At 35.6% G+C, this 18,641-nt stretch overlaps 2 protein-coding genes across 2 annotated transcripts in view; one reads left to right on the forward strand and one right to left on the reverse strand.

Moving 5' to 3' along the window:
• Positions 1 to 6,125, reverse strand: part of rskrb (ribosomal protein S6 kinase related b) — a 29,111-nt gene extending 22,986 nt beyond the window's left edge. The window contains exons 1-5 of the mRNA XM_056447038.1: positions 5,911 to 6,125; positions 2,588 to 2,866; positions 2,407 to 2,490; positions 493 to 561; positions 125 to 194 (exon numbers count right to left, since the gene is read on the reverse strand). Coding sequence (XP_056303013.1) covers positions 125 to 194; positions 493 to 561; positions 2,407 to 2,490; positions 2,588 to 2,866; positions 5,911 to 5,940 — 532 coding nt within the window. The 5' untranslated portion in view covers positions 5,941 to 6,125. The remainder of the gene's footprint in view (positions 1 to 124; positions 195 to 492; positions 562 to 2,406; positions 2,491 to 2,587; positions 2,867 to 5,910) is intronic.
• A 2,799-nt stretch (positions 6,126 to 8,924) lies between these two features.
• Positions 8,925 to 17,623, forward strand: LOC130215282 (rRNA methyltransferase 3B, mitochondrial). The gene is made up of 4 exons (XM_056447205.1): positions 8,925 to 9,309; positions 14,596 to 14,834; positions 14,915 to 15,082; positions 16,916 to 17,623. The coding sequence occupies exons 1-4, from the start codon at positions 8,930 to 8,932 to the stop codon at positions 17,464 to 17,466; spliced, it is 1,338 nt and encodes a 445-aa protein (XP_056303180.1). The 5' UTR covers positions 8,925 to 8,929; the 3' UTR covers positions 17,467 to 17,623.
• Positions 17,624 to 18,641: the final 1,018 nt, after the last annotated feature.

The following is an 18,641-nucleotide window of genomic DNA, read 5'->3' on the forward strand; positions in this document are numbered from 1 at the left end:
GCTCAAAGAACAAAAAAAACTCCAGGGAGAACTCAGTGTTTTCGGTGGGAACAGGGCCACACGGGAAGCTGATTTAGTGGTGGGAAAGGTAGGAGAGAGTTGGGATGTGTTCTGAATCACTCACTAATGTAGATGTGCCGCTGGGTCTGCCAGCAGTCCTGCAGGTCGTGGACAAAAGGATGGCGTACCTGACGCTGCAAGGTAACAGTTTGACAATAAGAGCAGAGGCACAGTGAGTCAGAAACCTCTGTGCGATTGACCTCGGCCACTTCGCAGACCACAGTGATAAAGAGACCAGCGCATGTTCAGTCTAGCTCACTTCCAGTCCATTTGCATTTACTCCCTAGTTTTTGTAGCCACTAAATCACACACCACCTCAATCTCCATAGTACTTATGATATAATCTAAGAGGCAGTACCTATAAAAGATGACACAGACCATTACACTTGACAAAAATAAAGACTTTGTAGAAAAGCAAGGACTATTACTCACCTGGACTATTACTTCCTCCTTTGACTGCTCCAAAACCCCCAAGCGCAAGATCTCAGATTTGGGAATAACCTATAATAGATCAAGAATTTTGATAAATCACATATACCAAAGGAACATTACAGTAACAGAGAGTTCGGTTAAGTGGAGGATCAGTTCATATGTGTAAAAATTTCATTGAGTGTAAAAAAAAAGTATTATTTTATTTAGAAATGCAATTTAAGTGGATACCTCAAATTAAAATCTGTTATGTATTTATTCATTTTTTCCATTTAGTTTTTTATTGCAGTCTCCAAATTTACATACAGATGTATGGTATATAGGGTTTTACACATTGGGTACACAAAACAACCAAACATCGGAAGTTTGGTTTTTATTTTAAAATTTAAAATCCAAAAAAGTTCCATAAATGAATAAATACATATGAATCCTAAATTAATCATTCAAGGACTTTATAAGAACAATCAAAAACAATACACATGTATGGTATATCGTCAAAAAGAAAACAAATAAAATGGACTTGTTGCTTTTCAATTACAATTCAATTGTGTACTTTTTTAAACCCATATTGTGTCACCCAGTCTACCCTTCTTTCCGTCAAAACTATATACATAAGAAACTGTGAGGATGGTACTTTTAGCATCTTAAATGTTACTTTTTATTTACTTGGTTTTTTAAAAATAGGTATTGTTCTTCTAAAATCTTCTATGTATTTAGTGAGAATATGTGATGATAAATAGTTTTAAAGATTGCAATCTCCCGTAAAGATGCGAATCACCCGTTCCACCACATCTCAAAGGTGCTCTATTGGATTGAGTTCTGGTGACTGTGAAGGCCATTTGAGTACAGTGAACTTATTGTCATGTTAAAGAAATCAGTCTGAGATGATTCGTGCTTTATGACATGGTGTGTTATCCTGCTGAAAGAAGCCATCAGAAGATGGGTACACTGTGGTCATAAAGGGATGGACATGGTCAGCAACAATACTCAGGTAGGCTGTGACATTGACACGATGCTCAATTGGCCTAAAGTGTGCCAAGAAAATATCTCCCATACCACAGGATGGGTCCATGCTTTCATGTTGTTGACACAAAGTTCTGACCCTACCATCCTAATGTTGCAGCAGAAATCGAGACTCATCAGACCAGGCAACAGTTTTCCAGTCTTCCATTGTACAATTTTGGTGATCCTGTGCTAATTGTACCCTCAGTTTCTTGTTCTTAGCTGACAGGAGTGGCACCCGGTTAGGTCTTCTGCTGCTGTAGCCCATCCGTCTCAAGGTTGGATGTGTTGTGTGTTCAGAAATGCTCTTCTGCATATCTCGGTTGTTACGAGTGGTTATTTGAGCTACTGTTGCCTTTTTTCAGCTTGAACCAGTCTGGCCATTCTCCTCTGACCTCTAGCATCAACAAGGCATTTGTGCCCACAAAACTGCCGCTTACTGGATATTTTCTCTTTTTTTGGACCATCCTCTGTGAACCCTAGAGATGGTTGTGCATGAAAATCCCAGTAGATCATCAGTTTCTGAAATGCTCAGACCAGCCCGTCTGGCACCAACAACCATGCCATGTTCAAAGTCACTTAAATGCCCTTTTTTCCCCATTCTGATGTTCAGTTTGAACTGCAGCAGATCGTCTTGACCATGTCTACATGCCTAAATGCATTAAGTTGCTGCCATGTGATTAGCTGATTAGAAATTTGCATTTATGAGCAGTTGGACAGGTGTGTCTAATAAAGTGGCATGTGAGTGTATATTTAATTAGTAATCATTTATTTATTTATTTATTTATTTGTAGAGAAAGTTCAAAATGACATCATTTAATATTTTGGCCTTTCTTCACATAAAAATAAACAAAAAATAAAAGATTTGAGCTGGGAGCCAATGTATCTATGTGTGGCTTATGCTTGTTTTTTTACCTTAACTGCGTAGGTCTTTTGCTTCGATTTATCCTTAACTTTTAATATGGGACCAAACGATCCTTTTGCAATGTAACCCAGGACCTAGGGGGTTGGACAATATAAAAAAACAATGACATACACTAAATAAAAAAATATTACCATTGTTATTACCACCTTATTTCAATCTTTTGTCTCTCACCTGGAAATGTTCCTGTCCTGGGACAATACGGTGGGGGAATTCAGGCAAAAACATGTTGACAAAGCTTGGCAGACTCCATTCCATGCGGAGTTTCTCAGGGCCCGGTAATGAGGAGACCAGGTGCTCAGGAATGGATGCCTCCTTGTCACAAATCATTCGATGTGATCCAGCTCGTAATGGGTTGATTCGGCAGAGTCCAGCTGGAAGAGCAATGCCCACAGCGGACAGAAATCCCCGCCATCTGGATATCTGCGATTGCTCCTCCGACCCTTTGTACGGCTGTGAATGTGAACACCATTAAACAATCATTACACGGGGACTCGTATTCCAGACTTTTCTGCATGTTTGTGGGTGTTTCTGGAACTATGAAAAAATTCAAGCTGCCATTATAGATAAATGGCTTTTATTTTGAAGTAATAATTAAAAAAGTGTAATAATAGTAGATACTTGTAGGTTAATGCATTCATATATTCACATTTTTGCCATGTCCCTATTCCAGGGTCAATTCTGATTAAAAAGTGTCATTACCACCATAACATTTTTGTCATTTCATTCATTCTCAATGAATTTTGTGAACACAATTGTACATAGACACTTTAATGCAGTCTAAAGTCAGCAAGCAGTCAGTATTTGCATCTAAAAGGTTCAACAGTGTCATTACCGCATGATTATTGGCTTGCATTGAAACTGACGGTGTGGATTGGTAATGAAGATTTAAAAAAGGAAGTTTTAGCTTACAGTCATTTGAAACACTTTATTAGATATGTCATACATTTAAATGTACTGTTTGTTTTATGTGCTTTTTTCTATTTTTGTGTTTTATGTACTCATTGTCATCATTACGGGATCATAATAATACGTTTATTAACAATTGTAATGCATTGGGGCTTCTTTTAATCTAGAGAAGACATAAATTAAAATTTCATACATATTTTTAGTAAAGGAATTTAGTAGTGGAACTTTGCAAATCCATTAGAACCCTAAATGTAGGGCTGGGTGATTTGCCCTAAAATCAAAATCTCGATTAATTGAACATTTTAACTCGATTACGATTAATGAATAAAGGGTGCATTACTAGAAGGAAATACACACCATCTACTATCCATGATTATTTACTGAACATCAGCATTGAACAACTTGTACAGTAAATATGTGCACATATTACAAGTGAGAGTTTTTAAATAAAGGGTGCATTACTAGAAGGAAATACACACCATCTACTATCTATGATTATTTACTGAACATCAGCATTGAACAAATGAAATGAAAACACACTGCATAAAACCAACAGTCAGTTTTTGCTTATAAAATGCTTATGAAAATAAATAAATTGCACTTTTGGAAACAAAATAAATTATTTTCAGTGTTTTTCCTATTAAAAGCAGTATCTCTTCTAAATAAAATAACTCTTATATAACCTGTAAATAATATTTTAAACAGTGCATTTTATTCATCTTCTGTAAACAAATATTTCAATGTAAATATTCATTTTAATGTAATAGAAAATATGCCCTCTCAAGGCATCTCTGGCACAGCTTCCAATCATCTTCAATGTATTGCAAAGTAAGGCGAGGGGTCAGCCACGGTGAGGGGTATGCAACCAGTCTCATGGAATGGGGTCACATGACTCCACACATGGTAGGGAAAGTAATTGAAAAAATTGACCTGGAATTTTGATCGATTATAGGTTCTGAATGTCGATTTCGATTACTTTTCAATTAATTGGCCAGCCCTACATAAATGTATTTATTTATTTACTCATTTACAAGTTTCAAATAAATCTAAGATGTTTCATTTTCAAGTTATTTTGGACCTGGATATGAATGCAGTGAATTTAGGTGTGAAAATATTTGTTGTGCAATTATCTATCATAATTACACAAGAGGTTATATGTAAGTAAAAAGAATGTAATTTGTTTGAAAAGGTTTTTATAAAATACATAATTTTTCATAAATATGTTTTATATATTTGTACTGATTTTGAGCAATCAGGATAATAATTAAACTCTGTTTATTTTGGTTTATTTGGGTTATTAGGGTAAGTAGGCCTGTCACAATATCTATTTTTTTGTTGTATGATACATAGCACCAATATATTGTGATCAAATTATATTATTGTAATTTTAAAACCATTTTATGCTGCTCATTATATAATGCTAATTGCAAAAAAATTCATCACTGATTCATCACAATGCAAGTACACTCTTCCAAAGGACACATAATATTATATTGTTAATAATATTTTATTTAATTATAGTCATTTGACCAATTGAATAATTAGGCATTGGAATCAGAAAGTGAAAACGCATATCCTAAATAAATATTAAATGTTTACAAAAAAATGAAATGGTAAAAAAATAACAGAGGCTGTGATATCTGCTACCAGTTGACAGACACCCACATAAAAATATACTATAGTCATTTATAGTAAATAATACAGTGTTTTTTTTTTAACCATACTGACACTGACACCCCCAATAGAGATAGAGAGGTTGCACAAGCAGCTAAAATGTAGCTTGAATTGGTTTTTATGTATGGGTGATACATATATATCGCATCACCAAAAATTATTGAGGTCATGCAATAAGTCGATTTATTGATTATTGTGACAGGCCTTGGGCTAAGTACTAATAGTTGTCATATGCTTGCATTTCTCTCTCTCTCTCTCTCTCTCTCTCTCTCTCTCTCTCTCTCTCTCTCTATATATATATATATATATATATATATATATATATATGAGGAGTTTAAACGCAAAAACCTCTAAATGCCATCAGAAATTTTCCTCTAAAATGAGCAATTTTATCAGACTCCTGTGTGTATGTTTCATAATATCACTCTTATGGCAAAGAATAAGTCTTCTTCCTGGTCTTTAAAGTGAAATATCTCAACATAAACAGAGGAGGTTGAGAAAAAACTTCATTTTCGACTCTTCATATATTAATGTTGTATACATAAATACATAAAAACAAAAACAAATTTCATGGTAGTGAACTTGTTTAAAAAACTTCATATGCCTTTTATGAAGTAAAAAACAACAACTAAACCACACAATCTATTGTATATATACTGAAGTTATGGTAAAAGCATGTAGATTCAAACTTGACGTTGCTGATCAGATGATCAGATATATCAAATGACTTAATAAGAATTGTATATATTTTCTGATAAATAATATCTAATTTGCATCACATCATTTTTAGATTAAAAGTGATATTAAAGTGGAACATTGCATGCCTAAGCAGCCATTCCATACATAGTACACTCATGGTTTCAGCAAAGTAACTTTCCTCCACACTCATATTAGGAAAACAACACAGAACTCACCTTGCTGTTTTTACTTGCATCGGCACCCATCACATTTGTCGCTTTGTGTGAAAATATTAGTTAAATCCTACATTTTGTTCATCCATGTTGTCGCCTGGGGTTCAGTGACAGAGACTGGCAGAGCACTGGCGCTACTGTGCACTACCGTAATAATCGCTCTAACATGGGACAGGACAACAGCTTTATCATCGTGTCTCACATTAAACTATGCAAACTCATACTCCACCGTAGCGTTATCAGCCTGACAGATATGGCGACAAAAACAAGATAATCTCCGATAGCGTCGACAAACACTGCGCATCCTCCCTCGTTGCTGTCAGCCAATCGGGTTTCTTGGTGTGTTGTTAGACCACGCCCACCAGAGAGCACTCTGAAAATAGCATCAGGAGCTGTCCGGGCTGAATTATTGACGCTCAGTTACATCCACTGATGAAACATCATCAAACATTAAACACAGTAACAAAGTCATACTTCCTGTTAATTATTATTACATGACTATATTTTTATTGTATTATCTTATAACAATTTGTAATCCAGCGCCTATAGGGGCCTACAGAACTGCATATTTTTGTTCTTGTACATTCACCAATATTGATGGTGATTTAAAAGTTAAACATGCAATTACAATAATAATTATTTTAAAAAATTATAAATGAAAATAATAAATTCATTTAAATAAAAAAAAAATGTTATATTCAAAATGTATTTATTTGAGGTTGGGGACAATTTTATCTTAGAATCACTGAGATATTTGACTTCTAATAATATATTTAAATAAAACTGTATTAACATTTGTTAATACTATTAATAGAAATACATGTCTACTGCTTTTTTAGGTTTTATCACAATACATTAGTAATAGCAGTGTATAGTAAGATATTAATTAGTTAGTTAACTAATGTAAACTAATCAAACCTTATGGTAAAATGTTGCCACCATTTGCATTTATTATTATGCATTTTAATTTTAATTTAAGTTTTAGCAATGCTGTATGCTTTTAATCCAATTTCTTAAACGATATATTTGATATATTTTAAAAAACTTTGTTAGCAACCTAAACATGTTTAGACATTTTGGGAAAGTTTAGTTTAATTTTAGGCAATTTATTTTTATTTATAATTTATTCTATATATTTATTTTTATAATCCTGGTTCTGGATTATGGTTTTTGCATTTGCAGTTCAAACTGACAATGCAAAAAAAGCATGACATGTCATGTGACAGCTGACCTGTTCAGCATCAGTGGATTGCATAAGAGAAGGACTGGATTATCTCATGAACAGTGTTGTTTCAGATTAGACAGTCAGATGGTTTAACTTAGTAAAAACGTTGTCAATCAACCATTAATATTCTTAATACCTTTTATTTCTCATTCATTGGTTAGACATTTAAAAAATGTGTCATTTGCTTGTGCTGTGCAGTGCCCTTAATGTCTGTTTGGTCTTTGTAGTGTACAACATTTTGACAAGCAAACAAACACATAAGTGCATGAATAAAAAAAAAACCATGCATGAACTTCTTATAATTATACAGATTACAGCTTTTACTTTTGTCTCTGGTTTTCATGTTTACAGATACGCATACATATTACACATATATGCACAATTGCACACACACAACTGCCCACATCAAATGTCTTTTAAAATAATAGATTAGAAACAGTAGCTGCATAATTGCTCATAATGCATGAATGATAATGCTTAAAGCGATGCTGAGCTCATTCTTCTACAAAGGACAGCCATATGTGGCTCTTGACCACAGACCACTGAGAATTACAAAGAGTAAACCATGTAAAAAGTGACATTTTCACACTTTCACCATTATTCTAACATTTAGTCAAGATATATATAATATGCTGTTTTAAACATCATGGCTACTCTTATTTATTTTCACTATTTATTCAACACGAGAACATGTGAAATACTGAGAAACAGATTAGTAACATGTGTAGATAGGCCTACTTAATCCAATTATAGATTCCAAAAAAATGAGAGGGGTTGGAGAATTTTGTATTTGTAATATTACAGTTTAAAATGTGCTTAATCAGACGACACGACACTTTTCATCTATTCATACCTACAATGGCAGTTATATATTGATTCTCCATTCCTTTATCTCTTCTGTGGTTGATTTAATTGTGGGGAAAATATTTCAAATCTGTTTTGGATCTGTAATGTAATTTATTTTGTTTTTTCATTAGTGTTTGTTCGTTTTGTAATTTTGTGATCTCCCAATAATATCTGGATGCTGCCTTGATGATGTAAGCTGAGGCTGCATATATCAGTGATGCAATGTCAGAAACATTTATTTGTTAGAGTGTCATACACTAATTTATTTTTCTATCAATATGACTCAAATAGTACAAATATGATACTAATTAATACAATGTCTAGGATATATTTGATATGTAAAAAGTAGCCTACACTGATTCCATGAGATAAATTTATTACTTGTGGCATTTCTTGTAATTTGAATTACGAGATTACAGTTTACTTACATTTTGTAAGTAATATATATGAACAAACAGTATTTGTGACATGAATAACACATCATTTCAATCTGCAATTTGCTAAATTTATTAGAGTACAGCGTTAGAGTGAGCTTAATATCACATAATATTACATATCTATAGTCCATCAAAAGGACAGTTCACTCAAAAATGAAAATTATGTCATAGTATACTCACTCTTCACTTGTTCCTGAAACCTTTAACCATAGACTTCCACAGGAAAAACAGCTATGGAAGTCAATGGTTACAGGCTTTCAACTTTCTCCAAAATATCTTATCTTGTGTTCAACAGAAAAAAAGAAACTCACAAATGTTTTTAACAATTGAGGGTGTGTAATATGTGTTAGTTATAAAATGTAACTTAAATTTGTGCTAAAAAATCGAATTGACTTTTATTAATGTTTACATTCATGTAAGCATTCATGTAAACACAAAACAGTCTAACGTTCCACCTAGAAGACAATTTTGACACGTGCCTTCGTCATAGCATCCGGGAAGTTCAGTTGTCAAGATGGCGACGCGCATCGCAGGCATGAGATTTCGTTGTGCACTGTTTCAACCAGCTTTGACATTGGGACGCAATGAAATAAATAGCAAAAGATATGTGCGTAGACGAAGAGTTGTATCTGGTGTTATATCAGTAAATGAGCCGGCTGATATTTTGGAACGGGTCGTTAGTCAAATAAGTGAACGTTCATCACAACACAACAACATCACCAGAAACACCTACAAATCGAGCATTGAAAACCCCGAGAGCCCAAACAACTCACATTCCGTTCAGTTCTCACAGATAGCCCGGGAGAAGGTGATCAATGTAACATCACGGGCACGTTTTGGAGAATTTGATGGTTTACTGTATGAGAAATTACATCCTGGTGACAAGAGTTTGGCGTGAGTAAAATATACTCGTCTTCACTGACAGTTAACTAACGTTACTAACAATTTGTTTGAGGACTAAAGTATCATCATGCTACTAGGACCTTTTTGTATGCTAATACTATTTCTCATTCATTCTATAAGCACTACTACATTTTGTAAGATGTACTAGTATAATTTCAATTGATACCCTACTGAAAAAAAAACAGCCTAAACCAGCCTAGGCTGCTTTTAGCTGGTCAACCAGGCTGGTTTTAGAGGGGTTTTGGCCACTTCCAGCCTGGTCTTAGTTGGTCAGGCTGGGAGATGACCAGCTTGACTAGCCTAGCCAGGTTGGGATCCCAGCCAAACTAGCTATGTCCAGCTTAAACCAGGCTGGTCAAGCTGGTTTAAGCTGGTCATTTTCTAACCATGACCAGCCCAAGACCCGGCTGGAAACCAGCCTGGAAGTGGCCAAAACCCCTCTAAAACCAGGATGGTCAACCAGCTTAAACCAGCCAACCAGCTTAAGCTGGTTTAAGCTGTTTTTTTCAGTAGGGTAACCATATGAAAAATACTATAGTAATTCATTTTTTAGATTTTTACTATAGTAAGCTACTGGAATTCATCTGTTTTGGTAATTCTATAGTTGCTGTTTATTACAACTAAATATCCGAAACAAATTACCCATTGCTGATCTAAGTTTTCAACCGCGATATATCATATTGCAAAATACACCACAGTTTACTGTAGTAAAAGCTAAAGTGTACAAGAGCAGTACATATTCAGTTTATTAGTTCACTATAACCTATATAATTCAGACAGTAGCATTCATTAACAAAGTGTTGTAAATACTATAATATATACAGTATAATACGTTTTACTATATTATGGTTCAGAAACACTATTATACTATAGTATAGTATAGTACTAGTATAGTATACTTATATTATGCTATAAATGACTAAATTATGATCAGTAACATGCTAGTCATAACTGAATCTCTAAATGGCAGATGTCAATGGCTATAATGTGGTACATGTAATAACATGAGTCACTAGTTGTGAAATTCTACAACTCATATCAGCTCGTGTATTTATACCGTAAACATCGCAATCGTCATTTTTTTCCTCAATATCATGCAGTCCTACTAGTTGCCTTTGAAATAGGTACAAGGATCTAATCAATGTGTACTGTTATCTACTCAATGAGTTCTAGTGTTTTGTTTTTTTATTTATTTTATTTTTAAAAAAAGGGACCTGAAGAAATAGAGGTAAAGTTGTTTTTAAATTCGGCTATTCAGACGTTCTCCTTAATAATATAATTTCAGAAAAGTATTCTTTGCAAATTCTAAATAGGAAAATCATGTTAGCAGCAAATGACCATCAAAGTACAACGTTGTTAACAGTGAATTAGATAGTGTTAATGTTGTTTAGAAGTCATACTTGCATGCTAATTCCGATGGAATATTTAAAGTAGCATGGTAAACAATATAGAGACTGCAAAATGAACGAATGTGCGAATATAAAACCAACTTGTGAAGACCGACGACCTGTGCGACTCCACCGAGCAAAGACACCGACAAAGCACTTGAGTACTTCTTACTTTATTTTTTTTTCCTTTTCTCTGCACTCATTATTGTTTTTCTTGCACTTTATGATGTGTTTACTAATTCCTGTTGTTACTAATACTCGCAGAGCACGGGAGGTACGCTGCAGGCGCAACCCTCACAACCTTCGATCAATTCATGTATCCTCTATTTCACAACTCTCTCTCTCTGTGGGCCTCTGGAATTGTCAATCTGCTGTTAACAAAGCAGATTTTATTACCTCCATAGCCACTCATTATGACTTTAGTCTCATGGCTCTAACTGAAACCTGGCTGAGACCGGAGGACACTGCTACACATGCAGCTCTTTCTACTAATTTCTCTCTTTCCCACACCCCTCGTCAGACAGGGAGAGGGGGTGGGACTGGACTACTGATTTCCAAAGAATGGAAATTCACTCAGAGACCGTCCCTGCCAAAAATCAGCTCTTTTGAATTCCATGCAGTCACCATTATCCACCCCTTTCGCATAAATGTGGTTGTCATCTACCGCCCACCGGGTACATTAGGTCACTTCTTGGATGAACTGGATGTTCTTCTCTCATCTTTTTCTGATTATGACACTCCCTTGTTGGTGCTAGGTGACTTCAACATCCACATAGAAAGACCTCAAGCTGCTGACTTCCAGACTCTGCTTGCATCTTTCGACCTCAAAAGAGCACCTACTTCTGCTACTCACAAATCAGGTAATCAACTAGAACTTATTTACACTCGACATTGCCTCGCTGACCAAACACTAGTAACTCCACTACAAACATCGGATCATTTCCTTCTCTCTCTCAACATCCACATTACTCCTGAGCCGCCACACACTCCTACTCTAGTTGCCTTTCGCAGAAACCTACGCTCTCTCTCACCCAACAGACTATCCACCATTGTTTCTAACTCTCTTCCTCCATCTTCCAAACTCTCTGCACTTGATACGAACAGTGCAACTGATACACTCTGCTCCACGCTAACATCATGTCTAGACAGACTATGCCCTCTGACATCCAGACCAACCCGAGCCAGTCCTACTGCACCCTGGCTCTCTGATGTTCTCCGTGAGCATCGCTCAAAACTTCGGGCTGCTGAGAGAAGCTGGCGAAAAACAAAAAATCCTGAACAGCTCATAACATACCAAACTCTTCTGTCTTCTTTCTCGACTGAGGTTACTTCTGCAAAGCAGACATACTTCCGTCAGAAAGTCAACAGTGCCACCAATCCTCGCTTGCTTTTTAAAACATTTTCCTCCCTCCTTCACCCTCCTCCTCCACCCGCATCCTCCACACTCACTACTGATGACTTTGCTACATTCTTTTGCACCAAAACTGCAAAAATCAGTGCTCAATTTGCTGCACCTACAACAAACACGCAAGATACACCACCAACACCACACACACTCACCTCTTTCTCCCAGCTCTCTGAGTCTGAGGTGTCCAATCTCATGCTATCAAGCCATGCAACCACCTGTCCGCTAGATCCCATTCCCTCTCATCTCCTGCAAGCCATTTCTCCTGCAGTCATACCAACACTGACTCACATAATTAACACATCTCTTGACTCTGGTCTATTCCCTACTTCATTTAAGCAGGCTAGGGTAACCCCTCTGCTAAAGAAACCCAACCTGGATCAAACGCTACTTGAAAACTACCGACCGGTATCCCTGCTTCCATTCATGGCCAAGATTTTGGAGAAAGTAGTGTTCAATCAAGTCCTAGACTTTCTTACTCAAAACAACCTCATGGACAACAAGCAATCTGGCTTTAAGAAAGGCCACTCAACTGAGACTGCCCTGCTCTCGGTCGTGGAGGACCTCAGACTGGCTAAAGCAGACTCTAAATCATCTGTCCTCATCTTGCTGGATTTATCAGCTGCTTTTGACACTGTAAACCACCAGATCCTGCTATCTACGCTTGAGTCACTGGGCGTCACAGGCACTGTTATTCAATGGTTCAGTTCCTACCTCTCGGACAGGTCATTCAGGGTGTCGTGGAGGGGAGAGGTGTCCAACCTACAGCATCTATACACTGGGGTACCTCAGGGCTCTGTGCTTGGACCACTTCTCTTCTCTATCTACACGGCATCTTTAGGAACAGTCATCCAGAAACATGGTTTTTCCTACCACTGCTATGCTGATGACACCCAGCTATACCTCTCTTTCCACCCTGATGATCCCTCGGTTCCAGCTCGCATTTCAGCCTGCCTGTCAGACATTTCACTCTGGATGAAAGATCATCATCTCCAGCTTAACCTCATGAAAACGGAAATGCTTGAAGTTTCTGCCAACCCGACTCTTCACCATAACTTTTCAATCCAGATGGATGGAGCAACCATCACTGCATCCAAAATGGTAAAAAGCCTTGGAGTTACGATTGATGACCAACTGAACTTCTCTGACCACATTTCTAGAACTGCCCGATCTTGCAGATTCGCACTCTACAACATCAGAAAGGTCCGACCCTTCCTATCTGAACATACAGCTCAACTCATTGTTCAAGCTCTTGTCCTCTCCAAACTGGACTATTGCAACTCTCTGCTAGCCGGGCTACCAGCTAGTTCTATCAAACCTCTTCAGCTGCTTCAGAACGCAGCAGCACGTGTGGTCTTTGATGAACCCAAAAGAGCACATGTCACTCCGCTACTCACCCGTTTGCACTGGCTTCCAGTTGCTGCCCGCATCAAATTCAAAGCTCTGATGTTTGCTTACAAAGTGACCTCTAGCTGTGCTCCTTCGTATCTGCTCTCACTTCTGCAGATATATGTGCCCTCCAGAAACTTGCGTTCTGTGAATGAACGTCGCCTCGTTGTTCCATCCCAAAGAGGGAAGAAATCACTTTCCCGAACTCTCACATTCAATCTGCCCAGTTGGTGGAATGAACTCCCTAACTACATCAGAACAGCAGAGTCACTTGCTGTCTTCAAGAAACGACTAAAAACACAACTGTTTAGTCTCCACTTTTCCTCCTAATCTGCAATTGCCTCTCTGGCTATACCACTAACTGCGCCCTCTTTCTCTCTCTCTCTCTCTAAAAAACAAAAAAACAAAAAAAAAACAAAACAAAAAAATTTTCTACTAATGTTTTGCTTCTTAGACTTTTACACGCCTGAAACTTGTCTATAGCGCTTGTTCACTGCTGCTCTTATAGTTGTGTAAATTGCTTCCTTGTCCTCATTTGTAAGTCGCTTTGGATAAAAGCGTCTGCTAAATGACTAAATGTAAATGTAAATGTAAACTTTCCCTCTATCCTGAAGAATAAGAATTAAAACAGTTATTAGAAGCCAATAAAGATGTACTAACATCTAATGGAATAATTATCCAATTTAGTATGCATAAGGTCTGTACTCCTAATTTAAACCAATTTGTGACTTTTGTAACAATATTTTTACTACAAAACAGTTTTAATAGAATTAATATTTTTAACTTGTATTAGAAATTCTTAAGATCTTTTAAGGGAAATGTAATTTAAGGTACCATATTGAAAATTAATCTTATATGTCCTTTTATCAATAATGTAGTTATCTGGATGTTAATAGTATGATGCTTATTTATTAAGAAACTTTTATGTTTGTAAACGATGTATTGAATATTTATCACCAATGTTGGCATGATTACAGACGATGCTGTTGATATGGCTAAACTAATAAATGTAAATATTATTAAAATATTTAAATGAGTAAGTATTGCTCTTATTTACAATAAGTGATGTTGCTTTAATTTCCATTTCATCTGCAGGAAGTTGGCCCGAATAGCTGGATCTAAGAAGCTGCGTGAGCATCAGGTTGTTCTGGAAGGAAAGCGCCTCGTATGCAGTGCTCTGGAGGCTGGAGCTGAGGCTCAAACGCTTTATTTCAGTTCAGTGGATGCACTGCGAGAGCTTTCCCTGGATAAACTTAGACAAACCAATGTGGTGAAAGTCAAGATGGAAGACGCTCATGTCTGGTCTGAACTTGACACCTCACAGGAAATAATTGGTAAGAAGATCAAACTGCATTATTAAATCCAATTGTCCCGGACTGCAGCACCTTAATTTGAGTGTCTGTAATAATTGCAGCTATATTCAAACGGCCTGAGGCATCCCGTTTAACATACTCAGAAGAGAATTATGGCAGGGCTGTGCCTCTGACACTGATCTGTGACACTGTGAGGGATCCTGGAAACCTGGGCTCAGTGTTACGCTTTGCTGCCGCTGCGGGCTGTCATAGTGTACTGCTGACTAAAGGTAAACAACACACTTCTGTGTTTCTCAAAGTATTTAAGTCAAATTTTTTTTAGATTATTAAAAAGACTAGACTTAAATGGTTTTGCATCCTTTAACAGTTAACTGTAACTTGTTTAAAATGAGTTGCAACAACACAATTCTTGAGTTTTTTTGCGGACAACTTAATTGTGTTATGTTCAATCCACCTAAATGTGTAAAAACTAATAAGTTAAGTTACTTCCTTCGTGTTGTCTCAACACAAATTGATTGTGTTTAATCCAGCACTTTTTACAGCGTAGCAGATAACAATACACAAACACACTAATGTTATTAAAGTCAGTGATTAAAATAAAGTAGGGAAACAAGAAAAAAATGAATACTTTTTTTGAAATGCTGTAATGTAATGATGTCTTAATGTGTTTTTGGTTTGGTATAGTTTTGAATTATTGATATAGTTTAAAATTAATAATTATTTAGACACACACACAAAAAAAATGCTAAGCTATATGTGTGTGAATCATCATTTCGGAAAAGCTTGAATTAACTCCACAACAAATATATCAAATAACCGTATTCTCAAATATATCAAATAACCAGTTGGGAAAGTTCTTACCGTAGTAAAGGAGATCTGCTTCATTCTTGTCTGTCACTGTTCTGTTTATCTACATGAAGACTGCACATATCAGAGCAATAGCGAGCAATCTCAATGGCTCTGACACACATGTGGGAAAGGTGGGCGGGGAGAATCAGCTGATTTGCATTAAAGGCACAGGCAACAACTGTTATGACTATGTCATAACAGCTCAAATTTCCAGTATACAAAAAATATAATAAATTATCTGATGGGTATTTTGAGCTGAAACTTAACAAACACATTATGGAGACCATGGAGTTATCTAAAATCTTGAAAAACGGGTAGATAAAAATAGGTGCCCTTTAAACAGAGTTCCCATGCTTTTTGAAAGTACTGAAAAGTACTTGAATTTCAGACAAATGGATTCAAGGCCTGGAATTACTTAAAAACAAACACAGGTTTTTGAATGCGCTTGAATTGAATTTAAAATTTGTTACGGTTTTATTTCAACAATTGTACAATACTGTCGAAACAGACAAATTAAACATCTAAAAATGTAATCTTGTACAATAACACTGACAAATAATGCACATTTTTATCAATATTCCAGAAACCCCAAATGAATATCACCAGTACTAAATACAACAAATTTTATAAAATTCTTTGAACATGACTTTTTAAAATGGCCATTTTTTTTTACATTTTAATGCCAATTTTAAGTGTAACTAAAATAGTACAGTCAGGACTTTCATGGCGCTACGTATGCTGAGGTATGAATTTCAAAGGTGCTTGATATTGATATAGTTAATGGTGCTTTAAATTGTCCTTGAAAGTCATTAAATCTAAAGCGTGGGAACCCTGGTTAAAACTTGAGTCTTCTGTACTTACATTGTGTATATTGTCCGATTTAATTCATTATGCTAAGCCAAGCTAGTGACACTGCCAGAAATCTTCTGAATGGATTGAAAAATGGTTCAAGTCAACTATTTAATTCTAGGAGACTTTTTCAAGAAAAGATGGAGTGTTCCTTTAAGAAATACTATCATAAATGTGTGATGAGCTGGCTAGTGACGAAAATGATTGATTATTAAAAATGACAGTTTTTTTTTTAACTAATAGCTAAAGTTAGTCATTAAAATACATTTATATACCACAAATTTAAATGCAGAGACTTTAAAAATATCAAGTTGTCACACATAATCACATACAGTACATCTGCACACACATACACTTGCATATTTTGCTTGCATTTTATGGGCTGTTTTATGTGCTTCTTCTAGGGTGTGTGGATATTTGGGAGCTTAAAGTCCTCCGGGCAGCCATGGGGGCTCATTTCCGTCTCCCTATAATCCCAAACCTGACTTGGACTGAAATTTCAAATCACCTACCCAAAACATCAACCGTTTACGCAGCCGACAACCACAGCACAACCACGGCCAAACATAACAACTCGACACCTCAAAAACACAGAAGGCCATCAGATTACGGCTGGGTGAAAGGCCACCAGTACCAAAGCAAAGCACATGATGATGATGATGATGATGCCAATGATTTGTGTAGTTTGGAGGATTATTGTGATGAAAGTAGTAAATCCCTGGAGACGCAGCTTTATTACACAGACTGGGTTGCTGGGCACACAAGCCTCATCATTGGTGGAGAAACGCACGGCCTGAGTCGGGAGGCTTTGCGACTGACTGAGAGGACTGGAGGGCGGAGACTGTTGATCCCGATGGTTGATGGTGTGGACAGTCTGAACTCTGCCATTGCTGCTGGTGTTCTGCTCTTTGAGGGAAGGAAGCAGCTGCTGTCTCTGGAGAAGATCAGAGTTTGACTACAGGAAAAAAAAAACATGTCAGTGATATCAAATCCTCTTACATAATCATTATGTAATATGTTTGATTCTATTTAATGTGATGTTATGTTTATATATCTGTATGCAGAATATTTTTTATGTTTTATTTGTTTAATAATTTAACAAATATCAAATGGAAAAAATGTAGAACTATCAATACATAAAATGATTGTATTTTAAAATTAGATAAACTAAATACCATTAAAATGTGCAATTTATAGTTTGCAAATAGTTAAATAAATAAGTATATATATATATATATATATATATATATATATTAATGAAATGATTATATTACATTGTTATATTGTTCTAGCTTAAAAAATATATAATGTATCATTAAAATATAAAGTATAATTTGAATATTTGCACACAAATATTTTAAATATCACACAGGAAAACATATGAGAGAATCCAGGTTAGTTAAACATCCTGATAACATGTTTTTCTGTGTGTGATATTTGAAATATTGAATTTTTTGTTTTCAAATGATACTTTATATTTTAAGTATAGATTATATATCTATTTTTAATTTATAAATGCATTAAAAATGGAAAATGTTATTGATATTTCATATAAATCTCATAAAATATATAAAATACCAAGACGTAATTACAAAAATATATTGATTTATAAGATACTTAAATAAATGTAAAATATTATGTGAACAATTGTATTAATATAGAATATAATGCTGGCATTAACCCTTTTGCACTGTTCAAATGTACTACCCTTTTGTTATGTTCGGGATGAAAACATCCACTGAATTAAACTGCTGTAAAAATGCATCAGATAAACATTTTTTCCAAATTTATTTGCAGAAATCTGTTAATCAGCCTCAGTCCTGATCGAAACTGCTAAATTGTTTAGAAAAGATTTTAACTCTTTAATTACCAAGTTCACAAATAATGTCACTGATTTGTTGAAAAGCAAACAAAAAAGGTATTTTCAATAAAAAAGGATTTTGTACAGGATTTTTAAAACTTTTATCACAGTCTTGGACCACATTTGATGGTGCATAAATACACAGCCCTTGTGTTTATTTACACTATGTAGTTCTGAGAGCTGACATGCATATTTTGAATTTTTCACACTTTAATTTGCTGTTAAACTCCCTATAAACCCCAGAAACTTTTTGCACAGGCCTATCTAAA

Source organism: Danio aesculapii, chromosome 21, assembly GCF_903798145.1.
Source record: "Danio aesculapii chromosome 21, fDanAes4.1, whole genome shotgun sequence".
Classification (NCBI taxonomy): domain Eukaryota; kingdom Metazoa; phylum Chordata; class Actinopteri; order Cypriniformes; family Danionidae; genus Danio; species Danio aesculapii.

What these genes read in the sequence shown, in the direction of transcription:
- LOC130215282 (XM_056447205.1), top strand. Translation starts at nt 8,930, where the DNA reads ATGGCGACGCGCATCGCAGGCATGAGATTTCGTTGTGCACTGTTTCAA. An exon ending in CCTGGTGACAAGAGTTTGGC is followed by an intron (nt 9,310 to 14,595) that starts GTGAGTAAAATA and finishes TTTCATCTGCAG; the next exon opens with GAAGTTGGCCCGAATAGCTG. An exon ending in TAGTGTACTGCTGACTAAAG is followed by an intron (nt 15,083 to 16,915) that starts GTAAACAACACA and finishes TGCTTCTTCTAG; the next exon opens with GGTGTGTGGATATTTGGGAG.